The sequence below is a fragment of the Nanorana parkeri genome, unplaced genomic scaffold (genome assembly GCF_000935625.1).
Source record: "Nanorana parkeri isolate BGI_ZX_2015 unplaced genomic scaffold, ASM93562v1 scaffold525, whole genome shotgun sequence".
In the NCBI taxonomy this organism is placed as follows: domain Eukaryota; kingdom Metazoa; phylum Chordata; class Amphibia; order Anura; family Dicroglossidae; genus Nanorana; species Nanorana parkeri.
Genome location: NW_017306793.1, coordinates 428,479 through 455,066, shown reverse-complemented (window position 1 = coordinate 455,066; position 26,588 = coordinate 428,479). Strand labels below are relative to the sequence as shown.

The 26,588-nt window shown below is 41.2% G+C and overlaps 2 protein-coding genes across 2 annotated transcripts in view; both read right to left on the bottom strand.

Moving 5' to 3' along the window:
• The window catches only part of MMP28 (matrix metallopeptidase 28), a 48,607-nt gene extending 32,717 nt beyond the window's left edge, over nucleotides 1–15,890 (bottom strand). Inside the window, exons 1-2 of the mRNA XM_018561456.1 lie at nucleotides 15,262–15,890; nucleotides 1,900–1,976 (exon numbers count right to left, since the gene is read on the bottom strand). Of these exons, the coding sequence (XP_018416958.1) occupies nucleotides 1,900–1,976; nucleotides 15,262–15,357 (173 nt within the window). The 5' untranslated portion in view covers nucleotides 15,358–15,890. The remainder of the gene's footprint in view (nucleotides 1–1,899; nucleotides 1,977–15,261) is intronic.
• Nucleotides 15,891–24,528: 8,638 nt separating this feature from the next.
• TAF15 (TATA-box binding protein associated factor 15) overlaps nucleotides 24,529–26,588 on the bottom strand; it is a 32,614-nt gene continuing 30,554 nt past the window's right edge. Inside the window, exons 15-16 of the mRNA XM_018561450.1 lie at nucleotides 25,457–25,553; nucleotides 24,529–24,812 (exon numbers count right to left, since the gene is read on the bottom strand). Of these exons, the coding sequence (XP_018416952.1) occupies nucleotides 24,773–24,812; nucleotides 25,457–25,553 (137 nt within the window). The 3' untranslated portion in view covers nucleotides 24,529–24,772. The remainder of the gene's footprint in view (nucleotides 24,813–25,456; nucleotides 25,554–26,588) is intronic.

The window sequence follows — 26,588 nt, the reverse complement described above, 5'->3', positions numbered from 1 at the left end:
TATATTTTCACACTCACGGACAAAAATATTGGCACCTCTGCATTTCTGTCAAATAATGCACCACACCGCGCAGACAATTGTTGCAATTACAAATATGTTTAGGCATTCTCATGTTTACTTCTTTTGTTTGTATTGGCATGAAAAAGAAAAAAAAAAGCCAAATCTGACACATTCCACACAAAACTCAAAAAATGGACTGGGCAAAACTATTGGCACCCTCAATATTTGGTAGCACAGCCCTTGGAAAACAATTACTTAAATCAATTGCTTCCTGCAACCATCAATGAGGTTCTTACACCTCTATACAGGAATTTTGCAGTTATTTACAGAAAAAAAGTCAGATTGCACACCGCAAGCTTCGATTAAAAGTTTTTTGTAGCACACAGGTACACATCTTCCCATCGTGGATCCTCTTCATGTCTCACCCAATAATGGGCTTAGTCATAGAGAACAGAATTACCAATAGGCTAAGAATGAGTGACAACGACTGCTGTGTACTTGTAGTTAACTTTAACAATCTCCTGATAGCAGTTTACTGATGGCATATTTCAGCAGGAGTCTCAGGCACTGCCCTATTAATCTAAATGGCCTAGGTCTATCTAGCCTGTCCAATATTCTGGCATGGCTGTAAGCAATAAAATCCCTGTTACGCACTGGTTTACTGGTACCATTGGCCTAGAACCTAAAAAGTTTAAAAACTGCAAAAAATGTATCTAGAATTGTTTTGGGACTCAAACCACTGCACAAAAAAAACATCCACTTACAAGTAGAGTGAAAAAATACAGGGAAACAGTTGCCAATTAAAACAGACTTAATAGGTTGGAGTTGATGGACATATGTCTTTATTCAACATCAAATACTATGTAACTATGTAACTCCAGAAGCTGCATCCCTTGCCTGAAGAAGAAACTGTTGTGGATTACCTTTTCAAACTAAGAGCCATAAAATCCCATCATATCTATTTACCATGGTAATCCCGTCATTTTCTGGTAAGGGGGTTCAATCAGTCAGGCATTTCCTGACTGCAGGAATAAATGTCTATGATTAATGACCAGCAGGGAGCTGCCACTCAGGAACTGGAGACTCCTAGTGCTGGGGCTAGAGTAACTAAGCCCTTAGACCTGTAGGGCATGTGTACCATTATCACAAAAATATTGTATTCAGATAACTGTATATAATTAATACTTTTAAAAATAGCATTCCGCATTTCTCCATATTTCCATTATTTTTTATTTCACAGGCCTTTATTTTTGACTCTACATTTACACGCAGACCAAGTGGTCTACCAAAAGTGGCACTTAAAGGGGTTGGGACAAACTATAACACTGCCAGGGGGGGCTTACAAGAGTCACCTTTTATTCACATGGTTTAAATATTCTAAATATATTTCTGAAACTGCTCAGGCACCAATAGCAATGTTATAGTTAATCAAAATCCCTGTCACCGCATATTTTGCCGGACAGCTTGACCTGCATATCAATGGGGAGAAAAATTAGAAACAACAACATGTGAAATAAAAAAGGAATTGTTCATATTTCGACTTTTATTGCTATCTCTCACAAAAGTAACTTTTTATATTAGGGTGTGAGGTCCTGACCTCAAATTTAGGGGGAAATAAACCTGCAAATAAAATGATGGTGCTTTGATGTGTTAAAAACATTGAATGGTGTTGTTTGTTAAATGCACAAGTGACTTAACTCAAAGAACTGATGAGTATATTCAAAGCCATAATTAAGTGATTTTTTTTGAAAAGCAACTTCCAGCTGCAGAACACATGAGGAGAGAGAATCAGTATTAAGTAGTAACCAACTGAAGGACAAAGATCTACTGTAACCACTGCTTTGCCTTTTAAATGAAGTCAATCTGGAGGTTCTATGCATATGGTCAATGTCTCATTACCTTATTGCCACTGCAAGCTGTGCTTCACTGTAGTCCCATTGTTCTTCTTTAAGGTAGCCATATTTCATAAGATAAGTCTAGAAAGTAAAGAAATTATTTTATGACAAAGGACATAACTTTTGAACATAAAAATACACTGGCCAGTAGTAGGCATATGCTGAAGTTGGACCATATTTACCTCACACCACTATTGCTCATCACATGCGACAAGGGTAGGCATGGCTAAACCAGTGTGATTTGGTTAAAAAAGCATGGTAACATTGAGCAAGGTTTGATTACCATTATGGTAACTAAATGCTTTTTTTATACCAGGGAACTACACTGCTTGGCCAAAAAACATGTCACATGCTCTAATATTTAGTTGGAGCGCCTTTTGCTTTGATTACAGCACGTATTCACCATCATTTTCATAAGCTTGAGTAATATCACAACTAGGGATGCACCGATACCACTTTTTTAAGACCGAGTACGAGTGCCGATACTTTTTTTCAAGTACTCACCGAAACCAATTACCGATACTTTTTCTTAAAGGGGCAGGTCACATTTTTTCTAAAGCAATTCAAAATAATGATTTTAGGTCAGTTTCTTCATATTATGAAGAACATGAACATGAAATTAATATTTATCATGCCATTGCTAATGCTAACTAAGGCTTGTATCACCCCTAGTGGGGAAAATAGATGAGCACATGTCCAGACTCCAGATTCCAGAACACTGTATTGTATAGGGTGGCACAGCCATATCCAATTCTGCATACCTGGCTTTATATTATACATGTTTTATAATATAAAGCCAGGTATGCAGAATTTGATATAGCTGTGCCACACTATACAGTGTTCTGGAGTCTGGACATGTGCTCATCTATTTTCCCCACTAGGGGGATACAAGCCTTAGTTAGCAATGGCAAGATCTACTTATTAATTTCATTATTTAATGTCTTTTTTAAAAATATTATATAAAGTTAAACAACATTACAGGCATATATTATTTTTGTTCCATGTGCCCAGCCCCCATGCGGTGCTGCAGTACTAATAGAAAACGATTTTGTTTCTGCCTGGAGATCCGAACCATTTAAATTACCCTTTATCTAATTTTTGTCAACCAGATCCGTAACCAAAATGAACCCTATATACAAAAAAGATAAACCAGCTAACAAGAGTTGCTGGTTTAAAAAGGGTTAACAGAGGATTGGGACAAGTATTCCAATTACAAAAAGAGTTTAATTAGATAAAATATCAGTTTTGGACATAAATATCATATCACTAACTGGTTTAAAAAAAAAAAAAAAAAAAAGCATGACATACAATTATAAATCTTCAGGTACGCAGATCTGTTTGTATAATGTGCTCTCATTCATATATGCTAATCAGCTGACACCAAAGGATAATACGTTTCATATAACGTATTATCCTTTGGTGTCCGCTGGTATCTGAAATACACGTACTAATCTCCAGTGGGAAAAACAAGGAAGTTACATAGTAGCACCTTCTTAAAAAATCAGTTCATTTCCCACATGGTTTCAGAATTTTTTTTGCTGCCAACAACCCTCTTTCGATTCTAGCCCATCATGCACAGACCAATGTTGATTTTGATAATCGTTTGATAGCAATTCTAACTCACCAAATCAACAGAATGGATTTTCAATTGCGCATGTGCAGTGTTTTTGTTGCCATTTTCTGGGGTACGAAAACGCCACTAATCCATGGATTTCCATACGATTCAAAAAAGGTTTTCTAGCCTCACCCTCCAAGAAAATTTGGCCAGGACTACAGTCAAAAATTTTTTTTTTAAATGTTGGGTTTCCATCGACTGATCGATCATTGTTCGAAAGGCCATTCGTGGACGATTTCCGAACTAGAACCATTAGGTGTATGGGCACCTTAAAGCAACACCTATAGCTCTTATCTATTTGCTTAACTAAATCCAGGTGTTGACCTTTTTTTTGGCCAAGCAGTGTATGAGGAGAAGTCATAGCTTATAACTTCCAAAAGGGATGTATCACAGAATAAAAGTTGCACATTTGCTGAACATATCTCATTATTTTACTTCAAAGAAACTCCAGATCGCGCACAACACAGCAAGTAACTTACTCTCCTACTACAGATAGCAGTGCCGAGACACCCAAAATGGGGAATGGACATCCAGACAGTGCTAATGATTACATTTGAATAACACTGTTGGAAGTACACTTGGACAGCGGGCATGGTAGGCTGGGCCCCAAGCAGCCACCACAGCCATTTTTCTGCTACTGTTTGCAAGTATGAGAAAATTCCAGCTATTGAATATTCTTCAGTCTAAAATGTTTTTTTGTACATTCACAGACACTGCATAAACCCACATAGGTTTGCCAGTAAAATCTGCCTCTGTATAAATGCACCGTATATACCGTATAGTTTGTGTTTGTATAGAATGGCTCTCTTTGTTTACATGCATCACTTAGAGAAGATTGGCTAAAATAACCTCCTTACTTCAACAGATCCAGACAATAAGCGTAGGAATTTCACACTTGTCAGAGCCGTTTCATTATGTCTAGTGCCAACTGCAAGTCAACGGGCTACATGACTCCTGCCATTTTCCAGGATACTGGCAGAGACAGGGGGAAATTAGGATTTTCCTGCAATTTGAATACGGAGCCAAGAAACAGACTAATGTATTTTGTATCTTTTGTTTTCTGCAAAACATTAAACAAAGAAACAGTTTCCTCAGCAGGATGCCCAGTTAGACCTAGGTGGTTTGTCACAAGAGGATATTGCTTTTTGTTGCTACCAAACAATAAATATGGCAAATGCTTAACTTCTGTATTACATAATACTGTTATAATGTTGCTGTTATATGGGAGTCAATAGGATGTACTGTACAAGAGGCAATGCGCAGCTTATTACAACAATCACCCAAAAAATGTTTTTTAACAATCCAGTAATTTGAATTGAATGGGGATCCAAGTTGTTATTTAGTTGATAAAGGTTACACTTCTTTCAACTATTTTACAGCTGAATACATCAGGACGAGTTTTAGGGGTAATATATAGTAATTTGCAAGCATTACTTCAATATTAGTTACCAGATTAGTATAAGTGCTTTTGTTTTTTGAACCAGGCAGGGCCCTCAGACATATGACCCATTTAAAGAGCTATCCCTCTCAAAGAAGCCCACTGTTTCCTTTAAATTGGACCTGATCATAATCCCCAACAACAGTCTACGAAGACATGAAAATTTAGTTTAATGTATATCTAAAAGTAAAATGTTTTACTTTTTAAAGATCTGGATAGAGTGGTAAAAAATTGGAGCCCCTATCGGTGTCCCTGCTATGGAGATTCACTCTCTAATTTACCTGGTGGTCTTGTGTTGGGAGAGAAAGTGATGGGATAGTTGGCTTTAAAAAATAAATAGATGAAAAATCCTCCAATGGGGAAATGGAGCAGTCCATAAGGCTGAAATGATTTTCTACACTGTGAAGTTTACTCTGGAATGCTGATTCTTTTTTTACTACAGTTTTGGGTAACCTCAATACAGCTACACCCTCCTCCATGAAAGTTTGTCAATCACCATACTGCCATTGTACAGAAGAAACACCCAGACAACCTATTGATCAAGATTACAGATTCATAACCTCAGTAAAATTGTTGTGTTATCTGTAGCCCTTTTAAAAACAGCTTGCATGGACTGCAGTGACAAGCACTAACTTGAAGGATAGCTATGAAACAGACTGTACATTACACTAATGACAATGTGCTTTTGAAACATTGCCAGCAAAGCATAAGTCATCAGACATTTACTATATTGGTAAATGCAGATCAATATGCCTAAAGGGAATATGAAAGGATATAAATATGGGGAGCGGTCATTGCTGGTTTGTTTTTCCACTTTTGGGATTTAAGAAAACCCCAATGTATGTCTGTTATGAGTTCCTATTCACACAGCAAAAAAAAAAAAAAAAATATATATATATATACACAGGTGAAACTCGAATAATTAGAATATCGTGCAAAGTTCATTTATTTCACTAATGCAACTTAAAAGGTGAAACTAATATATGAGATAGACTCATTACATGCAAAGCAAGATAATTCAAGCCGTGATTTGTCATAATTGTGATGATTATGGCTTACAGCTCATGAAAACCCCAAGAACCCCAAATCCACAACCTCAAAAAAGTAGATTATTACATGCAATCAATAAAACAAGGATTGTACATAGAACAATATCGGACCTCTGAAAAGTACAATCATGCATATGTACTCAGTACTTGGTTTGGGCCCCTTTTGCAGCACTTACTGCAATTACTTTTGCACGATATTCTAATTATTCGAGTTTCACCTGTATATATTATTACTATTAACATTTGAATGCAGAAGTCATCTCATTAAAGATTACATGACCAAATGGCTACAATTGCAATGACTTGATCAGTACTGTAGGGAGGCAGATTTTTTTTTTCCAGAAACAGTATTTAACGTTTATTTTTATTTTTACTTAAAAAAAAGTAATAAATGTAAAATGAGTTTAGGCTGCCTTTGTTCATCTACTTTAAAGTCTCAAATGTTTTTACATATAGCTACTACTAGCAAGCATTAGCTATATGCAAAAACATTAAAAAAAGTTATCAAATAGGTAAATACTTACCTCTGTCTCCGCTGCTTGCTTGCGTCTGCAGCATCTAGGTTCCCCGAACGGCCATGCAGGAGGATGTGTGTGGGCACATGCGCAGTGGAGATCACTGGCCAGGAGAAGAGGAGATACTCAGTAGAAATCAATGCATGCAGCCATGAGCGTGCACATAGGACAGGTTCCATGGGGCAAGAAGACACAGCAGTCTGCGCTGTATCAGTTGACCGACACCAGTGCTGGAGGGACTGCTGAAAACTGCTGGAAGGAAGATGATGTTCAGATCAAGAGGCATCACTTAAGGTAAGTCCTTACAGCAGAATTAGAATGGGGGAAAAAAATGGAGGGTTTAATGTCACTTTAAGTCCCTGACCTGGAGCAAGTATACAGGAGTTCTTACATTATTCAGCCTTCACCACTGCATACCTTTTGCATGTGAGTGATTCAAAGTATGGAAGCCAGAGACAGCTAGAATTTTAGAATGGAGGTCAGCAAAGGAAGTACCATATTTCTCTCATAACAGACAATCTTAAAAGCAAACTTGGCATTATGATTAGTTTTTGAAAACGAAATATTGGTACATAACAACAGCTCTGAAATATACACTTTCCATGAAGTATACAGAAATTAACTTTCCGGTCAGTCTCTGCTAAGGTACAGCCTCACTGGATCCCACAATGCAGGCCTGAGCTGTGACTTATAGGAAAGTCATACTGCAGGTGCCACGGATTTGGAGGTTCCTAGGGTATGTCAGCACCATATGTTAAGAAACTGGTAGTATTTACTGACAAACAGTAGAGCCTGCTGTCAAAGTGTAAAGAAAGTTTACAAAGCTTATCTTAATAACAGATTTGCCTAAACTCATCTTACCTGTAAGAGTTAAACCAAAATAAAAAATATATACTTAAAATAAAATCACAAATTAATTTGCATCCCACATTCTGTATATATAGTTATAATATTCTAAATTCCAGAATTAGGGCTAGTTCACACCAGCCCCAGTGTGTTCCAGCACGATTCGGTGTGCACTGCATCGCATCCCAGCCGGCTCACTGTGCTCTGGGGCGGGAGGGGGCGTGGCGGTGCATTGAAGTCAATGGTACCGCAGCCACGCCCCCAGCTGCAGTGCGATCGCCCGCACCGTAACTCGTGGCACTTCAATTGCTGCGTTCCGGTCCAAAAAAATGCAGCATGCACTATATTTTCTGATTGCACCATACCGGAATGGAGGCATTGATGTGGCATGGGTTCTGGTGCAGGCAAATGCACTGCGGCCGGGGGGAGCGGCTGCGGTGCTATTGACTTCAATGCAGTGGCTGGTGTGAACTAGCCCTTAAGGTGGACAGATGAAAATACAATAGGGGGAATTTCTCATAGCAATCGCGACCGTTTTAGCCTCTTCAGATATTTTTTTTTTAATGTGCAAATCTGTTTAGCCGCTCCTTTTAACATGTTCACCTGTTTTGACCAGAGCTTGCACTATTTTCCGATTGCACGTGTTTTGCAAAAGTTTGCAACTGTTTACATCTTCACTTGTTCTGGGCTGTCTGAAACTGGAGCATCACCTAACAAAACAATGGCTATGATAAATTCCCCCCAATATGCCTTACAAAAAACTACAACTAGCATCCACAGACAATTAAGATTTCCCCATGCTATTCGGCTTATATTCGGGTCAATACTTTCCCCCAGTTTTTTTTGCTAAAATTAGGTACCTCGGCTTATATTCGGGACGGCTTATACTCGAGTATATACGGTAGGTTGTATTGTTTTTAGGACTGCTACAGCATCCTTTAAATTACTGACAGGAAGCACAGAAACCCATCATCCTTAAGCAGAACTTCGGCCAAAAATAACAAGATAAAAGTTGATCGGCCATTAAAACAAAAAATAATAAGTACTCCTTTTCCAACACACAATGCCTCAGTCTGATATTCATTCAACCCACTTCTTATGAGCCCAGATTGTCCTGAACCCACCCCCAACCTGTGACTGGACAGTGAAAGGAGAAGCAGCACAGTAATGAGCTCATCTCTGTCACTCTGCTTCACCTTCTATCAGCATGCTGTCTGTCAGAACATACATTCGTTGGCTCCCTCCGTTTCTTCTTCTCACACTAGAGCCCTACTGAAGAGGGATTGCAAGAGGCTGATGCCAGGTCAAAGTCCGGTATTTTCACTGCTTTATTTTAAAAAGACAATGATTGATGCATTAATGATCACATGTCTGCATTCATTTGTCTCTATTATATCTGCCTAGATTTCAGCTTTAAGCCTCAGAAATCTCAAGTGTCATTTAATATATTTTGGCAAGTATATCTAAAGTATATCAACATGTTTATATATAAACCAAGCAGAATCAGGGTATACTGGCCCCTTATTGATGGCCTATATTCTTTTTACGCACATGCATAGCACAGCTGTAGTCTCAGAAACTAACTGCAGGTAGTTGCTTGCTTTGTAAGGATGTAATGAAGTATAGTAATTGTACTTTGATCATAAAACTAATCTTTCAGCCTGCTAAAACTAACAGAAAATAATACAATCCCTGCACTATGGCTGATTTTTTTCAATCAATGTTTATTGACATTGAAGACGTTACAATCACTATACAATTCAAGACAAGATGGTAAGGAGGGCCCTGTCCGTGAGGGCTTACAATCTAAAAGGGAGGGAGAAGTGATACATGAGGAGGTAGCTGTGTGGGGATGATTGTTTGAGAAAGTGATTGTTCAGTAGTTAGGTTGGGGTGGGATAGGCTTCCCTGAAGAGATGAGTCTTAAGGGATCTCCTAAAGGCAGTCAGTGTGGGAGACAGACAGACAGACAGACAGGTTGGGGTAGAGAGTTCCATAGAAAGGGAGAGACTCTAGTGAAGTCCTGGAGGCGAGCATGGGAGGAGTTGACGAGGGAGCTGAAAAGCAGGTGGTCTTTTGAAGAGAGGAGCATCTATATGTGTGACACCCGGTACCGGGTGTGTGCATTGATCGGGTCTTTTCTGCCCGTGCGTGCCCGCTAGGGGGCGCGCGCGAGCAGAAAAAAATTGCCGTCCAACCCGCAGATGCTGCAGTGCCGTCCGTCCGTTTTTTTTACTACGGGCAGACGGCAAGAGGTTAACTGACCAAGGGAGGAGGAAATTAATTTTCATTAATTTTGTAAACAGTAAACTATAAATACAACATAGTAACACAATGCATAGTACTATGTGTCCCCAGTTATTTACAAACATGATGTGCCGCGGGCCCCATAGCGACCGTATCGGTCGCTATGGTGGCAGTTCCGCCACTGCTTCAACCGTAGTTTTGCAAAACGATTTCCCTGTTACTGTGTAAAGCAGCCGATACACCCTAGACCAAAAGCGCACAGACCTTGGGACAATCCCACCAAATTTGAAGAAAGGAGCCCTTAACCTGACAACGCCGAAGGCATAGCGGGAACCTAGAGGGCACTGCCTGAGATATACGGAGATAGACATGATATTAGGCTGTATGCTAGTATATTTATTGGGTAGCTCACATCTATATCCATAAAGGATGTAGGTCTAGTCCAGGAGAAATATAATGGTTTCCTCTTTGATGCCTATCCTCAGGAGGGAGATTAGCGTTGTTTGTAGATCCTACATCTTATTCAGCTTGCGGCATGCATACTGCTTTCCTTTACAGACATAAGAAATTGAAGTTCCAGCTGGCGGTGCAGGATCCTGAAACTATGTCCAGTTATTCAGGACATGAAAGGCTTCCTGCTGTATGAACGCTATACAATGAGAGGACACATCAGGACTGAGGAGGATTGTAGCTCAGCATGTTCAGTTCACTTCGCACAAACATACAAGGAAACTTTCTCACAAAGTCAGCTACTAGTCAGTTTCATTCTCACAGTATTATTGAATCAAGCCCCAAAGCAGGGCTGACATTAACTACAGCAATGTAAACTTAAATGTAGTCTAACAAAACCCATCATAAACTATTTACACTGTAAAATATCAATCAAAATAAAAATATAACAAAAACATAAACCTCAGAAATCATATACATGATGTAAATAATTAAGTCAAAAGGAAGCCAACAATTCGATATAGTTAAAAGAAAAATTCCAGGCACAAAATTTTGTAGCCCTTGCAATGAGGCTACTTCCGTGCTGCAAGGGTTAAAATGAGAACTATGAGGTGAGTGCTTTTCACTCACCTCATAGTTCTAGCTGACCTGTGACAATGAGACTGTCACAGGTAGGTGAGCGAACACATACCGGCGTTCGCTCACCTCTCGATCCTGTCACAGCTCTCTGCCGTGACGGGGAGGGGCTGGATTCCCCCCTCCCCGCTCCGATCCGCCAGCACTGACTGGCGGAACATGCAGGGGCGGGTACAGCTGGCTCTGCCTCTAGATAGGCAGAGCCAGTTGTCAGTCACACAGCTGGGTGGATCCCGGCACAATTGTCGGGATCCGCTTCAGCTGCGGCGTCTCAGTATACCGCGAGCAGCAGCTCGCGGTATACTGAGCCTGGGGTGACAGGAGGACGCTAGTTTGTGTCCTCCCGTTACCCTGAGAACTATGGGGAAAAGCCTTAAAGTGACATTAAACCCTCAGATTTTTTAACATAAAACAATACTGTAATGTGTGCCTTACTGTAATCCATGATTGTTTCCCTTCTCTTTGCTGCTCTTCCTTTTAAATCTGTATCTGTTCTCATGCTGGACAGAACTTCTGTTTTGCAGCAGACTGCCTTGTCTCTGAAATGGATACATGGTGTCTGTGTATAGGTTTGTATAGGCTTGAAACCTGAGCCAGCACTACAGGAAGAGGCACTCAGCTGCAAAGGGAAGTTCTCCCCAAGCATGAGAAGACATGAGGATATAAAAGGAAGAGCAGCAAAGAGCATTACAGTATTGGTTTATGTTAAAAAATCTGAGGGTTTAATGTCACTTTAACCCCATAGTTCTCCTTTAAGTGCTCATTTTCGCCTAGGGAGAAAAATAAAGATATACTCACTCAAAATGTAAAAAAAAAAAAAAAAATGAAATCCAAACACCCCTCCGCCCCTTGTTTTGCACTCTCTTACGTTTGTATATAGTTTTACCACGACTTCCATACCGCACCGATTGTGCCTCCATATGCAAAATGTTCTCTAACGCCTATGTATGGCACTATTTACCTGCTTATTCCATATTATATCTCAATCCTTCCTGAACAGGTCATTATGCTCCAGAATATAAAGCTGGCATATTTTCCAAGCCTTTATTTATATTGTGCAAGTGCAGGTTTAAGTCCATAACATTGGATCCTACATTCATACACCTACAGTATGTCTTAGCCACTGCAATCGTTACTTCCCCATATATACATTTTTTTAGGCTGCTATCATATGTATATAACTGTGTAATTAAAATGTCCTATTACCCTTTAAATCAACAGAAACAGATTAAGTGAACTGGCTGTTTCTTAAGTGTAGTGTAACATTTGGCCTTTTTATATGAGGTAATATACAAACGAGGCATACATAGATTCTTGCTCTCACATAATCAAGTCTTGAGAAAACATATGATATCATTTGTGCTTAAAAAGAGCCGAAATGAATCATGTTAAATACACTTTAACATTGCAGCATTTAACCCATTATTCTTGGCTTCTCTTCTAGCTCAAATCGCTGGAGCTCCAACTAAAAACTTACTCTTCATGCAGCTGTAGTATTTGTAATAAATGAGGCAGCAAACTGGCAGGCCAAGAGCTGTGACCTACTGAAAAATATATGCTTCAGAATCAAGGTGCCTGCTTGCTCTTCCCTCCCCTTTCCTACCCTGCCAGGCTGCCACCCAGATTAAGGGTCTGGTATGGGATTTTAGGGTAAATAGACAGGAGTGAAGAGCTGTTTTTTTTGTGGTTTTTTTTTTCATCAGGGGTCCCCCCTACCATTCCTAAAGGGTCTGGTATGAAGTGTTGGGGGAACTGCACACCTTTTATTTTTATTATTGTTTCTGCAGAAAAGTTAAACATTTTCATTCGTAATTATCAGTTAACTCATCCGAAATTAACAAACAAGTTCGGATTCATCCAAATATGAATGCTGAAACAAATTGACTTTCAGACCCGAATCCCGAAAAACAACATAATGAAGCAGGCAAATTTTTTTGCCTGCTTACATGTCTAGTACAGAGACTGGTAGAGGCTGATGCCAGGTCATTTTCACATATTTACACTGCTTGTGTTCAAAAATGTACATGTAATGATGCATTAAGGAATACAGAACTGCATTCCTTTGTGTCTTTGATATCAGAGTTCAGCTATCAGAAAAGAGGTTTGCTTCCAGTGTTACTTTAACATACATGGACAGTCTTTACCACTTGTTTTCAATATACTACCAGATTATTTCAAGACTCACATTTGCTGAATCATAAAATGTTGGGTGGCAGAATCTACTAGCAAGGACAAGTTAAGGAATATCAATTGATTACAGCAGAACTGCAGTAACAAAATAACAACATAGAAATGAATAGCCCATTAAAAAAAAAAACTTTGGATTTAGGGTGAATATTGCGGCAAAAGCTGATTTTATTACTAAAACAATACTTTTTTTTCTGCTACTAGATGCCCAGCATTATCGAACCCACTTCTTTTGAGCCTATGACTGGACAGTGAAGGGAGAACCAGCACAATGATGAGCTCACCCCTCGGTCACTCTGCTTTCTCTTCCTCTCAGCATGCTTCTTGTTGATACATGAACTGATTGGTTCCCTGTACTAATGCTTCGTGTCTCACTCCAGCCATGCTGTACAGGGACTGCAAGAGGCTGATACCAGGTCCAATTCAGGCACTTCCACTGCTTGCATAAAAAAAAAATATGCAAAAATATGCTCTGTATTCATTAATACATCAATTAATAAAAACTAATGATGTAATTAGAGCTGCATTCATTTGTGCCTTTTATATCTGCCTAGAGTTCAGCTTTAACAATCTACCCGATACTGAAAAAAATGCCTCTGAAGTCCATAAGATGTAGTATTAAAAGTTGTTCAAAGATCATTTTTTTTATGATGGTTTATGTATTTTTATACACTAGTATTTGTGGCCTGGATATATTATTGTGCATCTTTCTTTGCACATAAATCCACACATATACCCAGCATTTTCTCAGCTCATACTATAAATACCTCAGCGCATCTGTTGACATATGCATTGCACAAAAATGGGAGAAAAGGTCCATTGTATTTTTTTTGCTAGTTCATCACTTTCAGATTACATCAAACTATAACTGCAAACAGTTGTGCTATGCATTTTACTACTGGTCATCATCAACTGCACTGTGTCAAATCAGTAGCTGAACATTTTCCATGATCCACTCAGGGGGCACTTGCCTTTCTTAGCCCACCGCCATCGCTGACCAAGTCTCCAAAACAGTGTCATAAAACCCTTAATCCAAGGAGCGAACATCAACAGACAGGGTCCCCAGGGCTATAGGCCTATAAACGTACCAATCTACAGTTCCAGAAACACATCACAGCAGAAATAATTAACAGATTTAGGCTGATTTACTAAAGGAGTTGAGAATCCTCACACAATGAACCTGTTAACCTATTTTGTTTGCACATGATTTGGTATTCCAAGTGTCACGATATTTGAGGTTTCACCACAGCTGGAGGGCCGGAGGTTCCCCACCCCCTGCTTTAAGGGGGCATTTAGCTCTTTCTGGTTCATTACAGTGTGTTAATGAGTGTGCCAGTGCCATGCAATAATGTGCATTGGTATAAGGCAACCCATTAATTTGAATGACTGAAAATCCCCCCCAAAAAAAAAAGAAAGGAAAGGAAACCTATAAGCCACAATTGCTGACCTTTCCTGAAAATGATACTAGCCTGTCATGCTTATCTAATAAATGTAACACTTTTGAAGTCGCTGACCTGCATGCAGATCAGTATTTATAAACACTTATTTTATGCATGTCGCGGTCAGTGCTGTGAACAGGGCCAACTGATCGGAAGACGATTAATCGATTATTGAAAAAGTTGACAACTTTTTCAATAATCGATTATAATCGATTATGTCGATTAGTTGTTGCAGCCCTAAGAGATTCCATAGGGAGAATTGAATGAACTCGTTTGCGACATGTTTAGTCGCAAAGACCAAAATGTCATGCTAACTGCAACGTTTTATCTCTGCTATGCGTCTTTTTTGAAGTGTTTCTGCAACATATTATTTGTTTGCGACTTAATGCAGGTTTTCTGAGATTTTGCATTATTTCTTATCTGTGCAGTATTTGCATTCAGCATTGGGGACATTAATAGCCCTCCAAACTGTTGCACATTCTAGAAGTGCTCCTGAGAATTTTTTAAAGTACAAAGATAATTCAGCGTTATAACCGTAAGTCGGCTGAGCATTTCTGTCCTCCAGGAGGTTCCCAGCTTGAGCTTGGTTAGAGACAGAGAAAAATTTGCTTGACAAAGGCATTAAGAAATGAAAAAAATGTATGTCAGTATATGCACTAGAAATCAGGGATGCGACAGTTTAAAAAGATGCTGATGATGCAACCAAATTGATAAATTCCCCCAATGTATTGAAGCCAGAGACAGCCAGGCAACTAGCAGTTTTAGAAAAGCTGGTTCACAACAGCAGCCTCCATATTTTCTTCGGTACAAGGAAGACTAAGGCATATTTGGCATATAAACACGATTTCTTAATAAAATAAGACAGTGTATGTTTATAAATAAAATATTTGAATCTATATGGTATTTTGCCAGCCTGGGGCAGCAGTACAAACACAATTCCTTACCTGTGCAGTGTGTACAATCTCCTCATTGCTGTGACTAATAGATGAGCACAAAGTAATGGCAAGGAGGAGAAGCAGGGAGGTAATTCCAGCTTTCATTCTCAAACTGAAAGATTCAGAGCCGCTTCAATATGTTTAGAATAAGACCATCACTCCCGCAGACACTGGTCCAATGTTTAATCTGACAAGCAAGCTAGACTGTTGTTGGCATATTAACTGGCGGCATCCTTAACCACCTTATCTGCAAAAATGAAGTGCCAGTATTATTTAGACTCATTCCTTTAGCACACTTGGACATGTCCTAGTATTATGGAGAATTAAAGCCATCTCTGAATTGAATCTTCAGTGTGACCTGGAATGTGACCATTTTTATGGTAAAAGCTATACTTCTTCAGAAAAGCAGCATATCTCTGCCATTATCAGGGAGTCCAGCATGGTAATGCAGTTCTCTGTCCAGCAGAAGTGCAAGGCGGCCGTGTGAGCAGTCCAGCAGTTGTGATGGGAACTTATCCAGTTGTGGAGTTTTGTTCTCTTAGAAGTGGGATATGCGGCTACACATCCTTCGCTGATTACAGGGATTCAGGCACCTCCCCAGGCTGGCAGGAGGAGTCCATGTGAAAGCAGCATTGCTAATCAACTGCAGTCTGGGAACAGTCACAGGAAACTCACTTGTTTCTATACTGCTCATAGAATGAATCATTTTAAAGATTCTTAACCCTCCACCTCCCAGGGAATCAGCCGAGCTAAACTGCGGATTCTACCCGAGCAGTACTTGGTGTGCAAAATACTTTCAGTTTTGTAAAGCAAAATAAAAAAATAGCAGTGTATTATTATACAGGATTTTAATAGTGCCAACAGTTTGTGCAGCGCTTTACAATATATAGTTACAATACAAATCAAGATGGTATGGAGGGCGCTGCCCATGAAAGCTTACAATATAAAAGAAACATCCAATTTTAACATTAGGTGGAGACAACAGTGAAATATCATGGCTACAGTGCTCCTTAAAGAGCTTTTAAAGGCAAAAGGTTTTTTATTTAAGTTCAAATGCGGATTAAATCACTTACAATGGATGCTGCTCTTTGATGTTTAAAAGTTCAGCTGGTCCCCTGAGCACTGGCCCTGATATCCTGTTTTAGGGTGGATCTTTTCCCTTGCAGGGTTCCATTGAGCCACCCTTGTTTGCACTAGTAAGCTGTGTGACCTGGAGGTCCCTGCGGTCCCATCTGGTTCGATCAAAATAGTGCTATTGCACCTTGTACAGTGCCAGGGGACATGATGGTGCTTTATAAATTAAGAATTCCACTTCAAAAGTTATGAAAGTATTTCAACCCGTTTGTATAGCTTGGTTTCTTGAAAGATGGAAATGTTTGTGGTTGAAAATGTTAGGTGCATGGCCAACAAAAATCCTTTGTTCTCTAATCTATTGAGGGACACAGGAAGTTTTTAAACACAGAAGAGTAGGAACTTGCGTCCCTTAATGGACTCCATGAAATGAATTTTATGGTGAACAAAATCCTATGGTCTTTCTAAAAAAACAAACAAATAGGGAGCTGGGGGGTCTGCCTGCAACGCGAGAGCTGCCTGAAGCTGCCATCATGAGAGGCCAAAACATTCACCTTAGAACTTAAACGCGTGAACAGAATAGAATGAGGCTGAAGAGGAGCTGCAGGTCGGCTGTCTGGAGGAAATGTAAGTGTTTCCCAGGAGACAGAGTCCCCGGCGATGTGATGGGGAGGGGGGAAGAAAGTGAGGGCGAAAGATCGACCGACGCTGAGAGCTTCTCTGCAGCGGTCGGTCGCTCTCATGCTTCCCTTCCACCTCTGTTGTTTCTCACTCTTTCCCCCCACTCCTCCTCTCAGAGAAGGGGGAGGGAGAGAGACCGACGGATACTGGCGGGGTTAAGAATGAGAGGCCCAGACCCTGCACACTGTGTGCCGAAATGTCTTTGAAAATTGAGAAATTGATTATATTAGGGAATATTACACTAATATTTCTCTATCCCAGTTTTGGATAACATTTTGCATTTACCATGACACACTCAGGGGTGCGGAATTTGTATCGCCCAACGCCCAGGACATGCAGTTCCGTACGCCGGGCAGGTGGTTTCTTCTCTCGGTTCAGCTCAGCTGTGGGCAAGCAGCCGGGTTAAAGTTTTGTTGTTGTTGAGCAGCGAGTAACGGAGCATCAGGCAATTTTGCCGACAACCCTAGGATGTCCCCCCCACCTCCCCTGCTGCTGAGAGCCGTGATATGGAGAAGAAGGTAAGGAGGCGAGGGATGGGTCACACACACGGGGGTCAAAGGGAGATCGTTCTTCATCTCCCAGCAAGCTAGCTCCACAGATATTTACTGCCCTGCTCTCACTAAGCATAAATCTTTACACACAAACATTAACATGTATTCTTGGTGTGTTTATCAGCATTGTACAAAATAACATGCCAGTAGATTCTTATGTTCACTATTACTTAACACTATAGTGAACATAAGAATTGGCCCAGAATGAATGGACAATTTTGTATAACGCCGAATATGAGGATAAGTTTTGAGAAACAATAATATCAAAATGATACAGAATATAATGATTAAAAAAAAAACAAGCTCCTATACGGCTAATTAACCTTCAATATCATGTGTAATCACCTTGTGGGTTTGCAGAAGGAGGTTAATTAGCCACATACGAACTGGTTTATTTATCATTATATTCTGTGTGTATCATTTTAATATTATGTCCAGAGGAGCGCAATTTCTATCACCCAGGACATGAAGCACTGGGCAGATTTTTTCCTACATTTAGCCCTTATGCTGGCAAGCAGAGCTAAATGTAGAGCAGGGGAGCTGCCACTTGTTTTGTACAAGCGATCTGGGTGGGTATACAGCCCCCAGATCAATTGTAGCAGCATGTTTGTGCCCCCCATGGTTTTTGGTGTCACCCGTGCTTCTGGGGGACCCAAGACCACTGCAAATTACTTCACAATGGAGGGCCGAGAGCAGACCAGAGAACGTCCGATCTGCTCTGTGTGATCAGTGAGACAGGAGTGCTGGACTCACAGTGCTTCCTGTCTCAGCTGGGCTGCACAGGAGATCGAGTACATCTACAAATAACAGTGATTTATTTACAAAGTATTTTATTTAAATAATTAATTGTGACTGTTAATAATATTCCATCATTCACTGCCATGGATGGTATATTATTAACGGTCACAATTAACCATTACAAACGAATACTTTGTAAATAAATGTCGGTTTCCTCGTTAATCCTGTCTGTACATAAGCACAGATACTGGGTCAGCGTTCTCCACAGAACACGGCACTAAAATTTTAAAACAAACGGCTGTCTGAGGACCTTGCTGGGGACCTCAGCAACCTACCTTTTAACCACACGGTGAGGTTGGGGAGGGGGGCCCTTCATGGTTTCTTGCACCGTGGCCCTGAAGGTTCCAGTTACGCCTCTGGGTGGAACACTATATACCTTGGGAGCAAAAACCTGGATAACGGCCAATCTTTAGATGGTGAAATAAGAAGCAGATGCATCCCTCCAGGGTCCATCCAAAATGGGTGGGGGGGAAAAAAAAGAGAAAGAAAAATCAGTCTTTCTGAAAGAAGTAGTAGCTGAGACATAGGCTCACACAGCCTGAATCACATCTGGACCAGAGGGAAATTTCTGTTTGGTGAAAAGGAGCTGGACCAAGGGACAGAAGAGCAGTGTCCTGTTTGAGGTGAAAGGCAGAAACTACCTTAGGCAAGAAGGAAGTCCTGGGCCTGAGGATTGGCATGATAACACAAGTTGCCTTCAGGAGGTGATGGCTACAATAAACACTACCTTGTGGGTGGAGTAAGGAGGAACACATCTAATGAGCTCAAACTGATTTAAAAAAAAAAAAAAGAAAATGCAGGAACCAGATTAAGGTCACATGGAGTCACTAGGGAATGGATGGGTGGAGCCACATGGGAGATATAGGTCTTACATCAAGGAGGTGAGAGGCCAGCAGTCTCTGAAACAAGTTAGAAAGAGCAGAGAGCTGACCCATGACAGTGCAGAGAGCAAAAATTAAACCCAGGTCCATATACCACCACCTGTACTGCGCTCAAATTCTAAACCATAGTGTTGATTAGGGATGAACCGAACACTCCCGTGTTCGGTTCTAACTCGAACTTTCGAACATGGAAAAAGTTCTAATTCGAACTTAGAACTCAATGCAAGTCTATGGGGGTAGAATTCAGAAAATTAAATGTCCCCATTTTGAAGCCGTATATGCAATTAATTGGCCATAAAAAGTGTATGGGGATCCGGGTACTGCCCTTGGGGACATGTATCAATTAAAAAAACACTTAAAAAATACAATTTTTAAAAAGGAGCAGTGATTTAACATCACTTAAAATGAAACATTAAAAATTTAAAATTCCTTTATATATGGTGCCTGTGGGGTCCCCTTTCACTGACCGTAAAGTGGCACATCTGTATGATGTATAGAACCTGCTGAAGCTAAAATGACATTCTGATATATATATATATATACACACACACACACACACACACACACACACAGAAGTCTACATACATACACACACACAGAAGTCTATTATAACTATCTATAACTCTCTATCAATCTGCTGTAACTATACTAGAACCCTCTCTCTCTATCTCCTACAACACACTACATAGGGCCGCGGTGTCAGCAGCCTTATATAGTGTGCTGCAGGGACTTAGCTGTGAGACATGATTGGGCAGAGTCATCGTGACTTTGCCCAATCATGGCTCTATATTTGTACTGAGCCCTGATTGGAACAGTCTTGCACCTGACCGACTGTAGCCAATTACCGTTTCGGACGGCGCAGTGCATTGTGGGATGTCCCGCGGTCGAACAGACCGCGGACATCCCATAATGTTCGGCGTCCGGCGAGCATTAGAACATGCTATGTACGAGTCGAACATAGGTTCGACTCGAATGCGAAGCCCATCCCTAGTGTTGATCAATACAATAAAAAATAAAATAAAATCTTAAAACATTTAAATTCATATCAGTGCTAATAAGTGTAAAATGAGCCCAAGACCCATCACAAATAGTTCTCAGAATTGATCTGTGTCCAGTCTCAAACATCCAATTTGATAAAAGTCTATGCTAAATATGTATATAAAACGTCTTAATATGGTGCTCCCATCCAACACCAGAAAACACGAACAGTGCTGTGAAACCTTTCCAGCACTCACCAGATTCCAATGGCCATCAGTTAGGGAAAACCATATATTCGCCATATAATTAACAGATAATCCCAGACTCTCCTAAAACCGGTCCGTCACTTGCGTTTCCTCATCAAGCACTCCACAAGTTGGTCAGGCAACACTACCTTCGCCTTGACAGTCCCACAATGGCTCCAAAAAACATATCTCCATAATTCTGTAGATTACAATCAACTTTTAATTCTAAAAACAGGTAAAATGTGCATACAAACCTAAGTTACTAAATTGCTTGGAGATCCAACACGCCTCGTGTGTAATGGCCGACTGTCAGTATGCTCCGCCCACCCAAAACGTTTCATCATCCAACGACCTCTTCCTGGGGGATACTATGCAACCCAGATGCAGCTGCAGGAAAGAGTATGTCCCACAGAGAAGCTCCCGGGGAGGGAGCTTTTGGCATCGTAAAACAATCAATTTAGAGATGTCCCTATCACTTAGAATCTGCACGTCAGCCATGCAAGTTGGATGACCAACTGGTCCTTGGGACAGAAGATCTTGACGGATCTGGCAGTGACCACAGAGCATCTGCCAGAAGTCTTACCGGGTCCGCATACCACATCTGTCTGGAGCAGTCCAGAGCTATGATAATCACCAGAACAGCTTCCATCTTAATCCTGTGACACAGACAAGTAGTTTCAGGGAGAAAAAGCATAGATCAGGGAACAATGATCCCACATTCACCAGAGCATTCACCCTTTTGTGAATAACCCTGTTAGTATTCCATTGGCTCAGCAGAGAGGGCCACACTTCCCTCCTCTATCCATGTACAGCCTGGGGCTCATACATCTATATTGTGACATGGCAAGGGGACGTGGAGGCTTGCAGGCTGGCAATGAGGACAAAAGCAGTGATCAGAGGTTACAGATAGAAGCATGTACAGTATCCCACAGAAGTGAGTACACCCCTCACATTTTTGTAAATATTTGATATCATTTCATGTGACGACACTGAAGAAATCAGTAGAAAGGCATCATGGCACACTCACAAACCAGCATGTAAAACAACTTGTCTCACCACTAAGGATAATAACAGGGGTTTGGATACACGTCTTCTGCAGAAAATGTGAAAGCCGCACCAAGGCACCACTTATAGTGCGGTCCGAATCCGAATTGACTTTCACACCCGAATCCCAAAAAACGAAATAACAAATCCAAATTTAAAACAAAACGAAACAAATTTTTTGGCAGTGCACATGTCTAGTCCTAACTCTAAACTATGAGAGTCCATCTTGGAGCACATGGGGGCAGAAGATTTCAAATTGGAATTTTGCTTGACACTGAAGAAATGACACTTTGCTATAATGTAACGTAGTGAGTGTACAGCTTGTATATCAGTGTACATTTGCTGTCCCCTCAAAATAACAACACACAACCATTAATGTCTAAACCGCTGGCAACAAAAGCGAGTACACCCATAAGTGAAAATGTCCAGATTGGGCCCAAAGTGTCAATATTTTGTGTCCACCATTATTTTCCAGCACTGCCTTAACCCTCCTGTGCATGGACTTGAGAACTTCACAGGTTGCCACTGGAGTTCTTTCTCTAATCCAGGACAACATCACGGAGCTGGTGGATGTTAGAGACCTTGACCTCCTCCACCTTCCATTTGAGGATGCCCCACAGATGCTCAATAAGGTTTAGGTCTGGAGACATGCTCGGCCAGTCCATCACCTTTACCCTCAGCTTCTTTAGCATGGCAGTGGTCATCTTGGAGGTGTGTTTGGGGTCATTATGTTGGAATACTGCCCTGCGGCCCAGTCTCGGAAGGGAGGGCAACATGCTGTGCTTCAGTATGTCACAGTACATGTTGGCATTCATGGTTCCCTCAATGAACTGTAGCACCCCAGTGCCGGCAGCACTCATGCAGCCCCAGACCATGACACTCCCACCACCATTCTTGACTGTAGGCAAGACACACATGTCTTTTTACTCCTCACCTGGTTGCCGCCACACACGCTTGACACCATCTGAACCAAATAAGTTTATCTTGGTCTCATCAGACCACAGGACATGGTTTCAAGTAATCCATGTCTTTAGTCTGCTTGTCTTCAGCAAACTGTTTTCAGGCTTTCTCGTGCATCATCTTTAGAAGAGGCTTCCTTCTGGGATGACAGCCATGCAGGCCAATTTGATGCAGTGTGCGGCATATGGTCTGAGCACTGACAGGCTGACCCCCCACCCCTTCAACCTCTGCAGCAATGCTGGCAGCACTCATATGTCTATTTCCCAAAGACAACCTCTGGATATGACGCTGAGCTTGAGCACTTCTTTGGTTGACCATGGCGAGGCCTGTTCTGAGTGGAACCTGTCCTGTTAAACCGCTGTATGGTCTTGGTCACCGTGCTGCAGCTCAGTTTCAGGGTCTTGGCAATCTTCTTATAGCCTAGGTCATCTTTATGTAGAGCAACAATTTCTTTTTTTTCAGATCCTCAGAGAGTTCTTTGCCATGTTGAACTTCCATTGACCAGTATGAGAGAGTGAGAGCGATAACACCAAATTTAACACACCTGCTCCCCATTCACACCTGAGACCTTGTAACACTAACGAGTCACATGACACCAGGGAGGAAAAATGGCTAATTGGGCCCAATTTGAACATTTTTCACTTAGGGGTGTACTCACTTTGTTGCCAGGGGTTTAGACATTAATGGCTGTGTGTTGTTATTTTGAGGGGACAGCAAATGTACACTGATATACAAGCTGCACACTCACTACGTTACATTATAGCAAAGTGTCATTTCTTCTGTGTCGTCACATGAAATTATACCATAAAATATTTCAGGAAGCCCCCCTTCCTGGGTACCCCGGGTCCACTGACCCTCTGCTGTACCCCTGTCGGGGGGAAGCCCCTGCTCACCAGCACGAAGGCCTAAGGAAAACAACAAACATTACGATGTCCTGCTCGGCCGGAGGAAACACAAAATAACTGAAGCGTGCTAGGCTTGTGCTCCTTTTTATTCTAAGTGTGGGTGATGCGTTTCCTGTTCCGGTGGGAGGAGCCTATCTCTCTAATGCTGTCCTGGAAGGTGACTAGAGAAAATGTGAGGGGTGTACTCACTTCTGTGAGATGCTGTATGCTGGATACAGAACATACTGCAGGTGTAGGCAACTTTAGTACTCCAGCTGTGGTGAAACTACAAATTGCATGAGGTATTGCCAGACTCTGAAAACTACCAGAGGTAGAGAGGCATGATGGGATTTGTAGTTCTTCGGGGTAGTGTCTAAAAGTGACCTACATGGCTATTTCTGCTACTTACGGCTTATTCAGAGTCAGAGACTGGGTTACACCAGAGGCTGTGCTAAAGCTCTGCAACTAGATTGCACTTTGTGGCCAACAGTACACACAAAACTCTGTAAAGCATCACAGGCAGAGCCCAGTGACAGACATTCTGCAAGTGTTATACCATCTAAAACTTTTTTTTTGATAACGGGTTACAATTAGAGCAAGTGGTTTCAAGCCTAAAGCTGGCCATACACCTATAGATCTGCAGATTTTCTATGGTCAGGTGGAAAAAGTGCAACAGATTCCTCCATCTACATTAAACTGTGTGGATGGGGGAATCACCCGCTGGACCAAGCTTCAGCTTCTGAACAAACTGATTGGATGCAGGCAATGTTCAGGTATTTTGACAGCCAGTGGGTCCAACTAGCGAGATACTGAAGCTTGGCCCAGTGGGAGATTCCTCCATCCACCGTCTAGCGTAGATGGTGGAATCTGTTGCACTTTTTCCAAAAATCTGCAGATAATCTATAAAAATGTATGGGCAGCTTTAGGTTGAAAAGAGGATGTCTCTTAGGAAGAGAGTAACTTCACTGACTGGGCTGGATGGAAATTTTTTTCCAGGACCGAAATGCATCACACAACTAGCTCACATGAGCAGGTGTAATATAAAAGTGGTTATCAATGCACTAATTATCTATGATACTTTGTCAGGAATGTACATACTTCTAATGCCATGGCTGAGCAAGGTAAGCAACTTTTAAGACACATTTTCCTAAACACAGGTAAGCATGTAAGAGAAAATACAAACTAAAAACAAGTCATGTTTATTGTATTACAAAAATGCTTTTGGCAATATTTCATACTTTAATTTTCAAAACGGAAGAATTTAGGGTCATAATTGTGTAAATTACTTTTCCAATAGTTCCCTAAATGGGAAAAACATATCCTCACATTATGGGGTAAATACCAAATAAAAACTAAATCAAGTAATCTGTAACTTAATTCTAAGTAGAATGAGGCCCATGTGTAAAGCAGAAGAGATGAAATACAGCTCAATATGGTCTGTTGCGCTGGTCGCTTCTGAAGTCATTCCTGTTTAGAAGCAGAATAAAAAATTAAAACAAAATCAATGTTTTTTTTCTCTAAAATACAAAGTCAGCAACCACAAATTCTATCCTAACTGTTAGAGGTTCAGTCACAAAGGAAAAATGATTAGGCTCCGACTAACAGCTGGTGTATAAAGCTGCCCATAGACATCAATGGCTGTGTGCAGCTGTACCCCAGGTACCCATGAAAACCCACATACAGCATATGTCTGTACACTATATGTGGGTTATATCTGACAACCATAATATACCGCTATGGGGGGGTCTATGGGCTGGTGTATGCACCAGTTGTGTGTCCCAGGCATGGGGGGATCCAATTTATATCAAATGCCCTTAAGTGTGCAGTGTGTGCTTAGGTACAAAAAAAAAAAAGCTACCATTGTACCAATATGGGTTCAAACAACTAATGCACACGTATTATTGCTGTGGCTGTCTGGAGCATTTGGTTTTTTTTTGTGGGTTATGGCAATGAACTGGAAATACACAGCAAAAGCTTTTTTTCTTCTCACTATTGTGTGCAGAAATGCACATTACTTGCATTAGTGGGATGCAGGGTAGAGCACTGCAATGGTATGAATGGGCCCTTATGGCTTTTTTTTTATTACCACAGATTGTTCCAAGAACACTCACCTTCCTCCCATCTTTCCTCCGAAGCCACCTCGGTCACCACCCCTTCCACGACCTCGGAATCCTCCTCTATCACCCCCATAGCCACCTCTCCCTCGATCTGTATGAAAGTTTTACATTAGTCAAACAAGCAAATGCACAGGACAACTTAAAACCATGTAGCAGATATACTATTCAAATGTCAATTTAATAATCCATATTAAAAGGCAATTTTATTTTTAAAGTATCAATTTTACATAATTTAGCTGCACAATAAATTTGTCTATTGAGGGACATGGAATTCAAAGACTGTTGGCATGCAACAAATAAAATTATCAGGCCAGGATAACCCACTTACTCTCAGCATGCCTCATTTTTGTGGTGAAACGGAAGAAACATTATCAGAAATAGAAGGGTGGGACCTGTGTCCCTCAATAACTCAAAAGAAATGGATTTAAATTAGGGATGCACCGATACTGGTATTTTGGTACCAAGTACCGATAAATTTTTTTCGGTACTCGCCAATACCAATTACCGAGTAACGGAAGTCCCATTCAGGAAGCCAGGTGGCGTGTAATGACTCGCCACCTGGCTTCCTGATTAGCCGGGAAGCGTGTAAAGAGTAGCCACCCGGCTTCCCGATTAACAAGAAAGCACCCTTACCTTAGTATGTGCAGCCTGTTACCCCCGGGGCCTCTCCACCGAGAACGCGGCCTTCGTCCGGTACCCAGCCGGAGCCGTCTGGCCGGCCAATCAGGAAGCAAGGTAATGACGCGACGCCCTGGTTTCTGATTGGCCGAGAGGCCGGCTCCATGCTCCTTGTCATGAAATGACGAGGGAGCATGAAGCCAGGAGGTCAATATTAAAGCATCCCCCACCTGTTATACAGGTCCAGGAACACCTTCAGGTGTAAAGACCATTACCTCAGATCAGGGTGCTGTGAGAGGAAATCTGCCTGCCAACTGTCCACACCTAGGATGTAAATGGCAGACAGGGCCCGCCCAGAACAAGATCTTCTACCTCTTGCCACAGCAAGACTTCTGGTCCCTGCCTGATGATCAATGTATGCCACTGCCATGTCACCTTTTGACTGAAACCAGGACGGGATGACCCTATGAGCTGGGAGATCCAATGTTGCAAGGACAAAAAAAAAAAA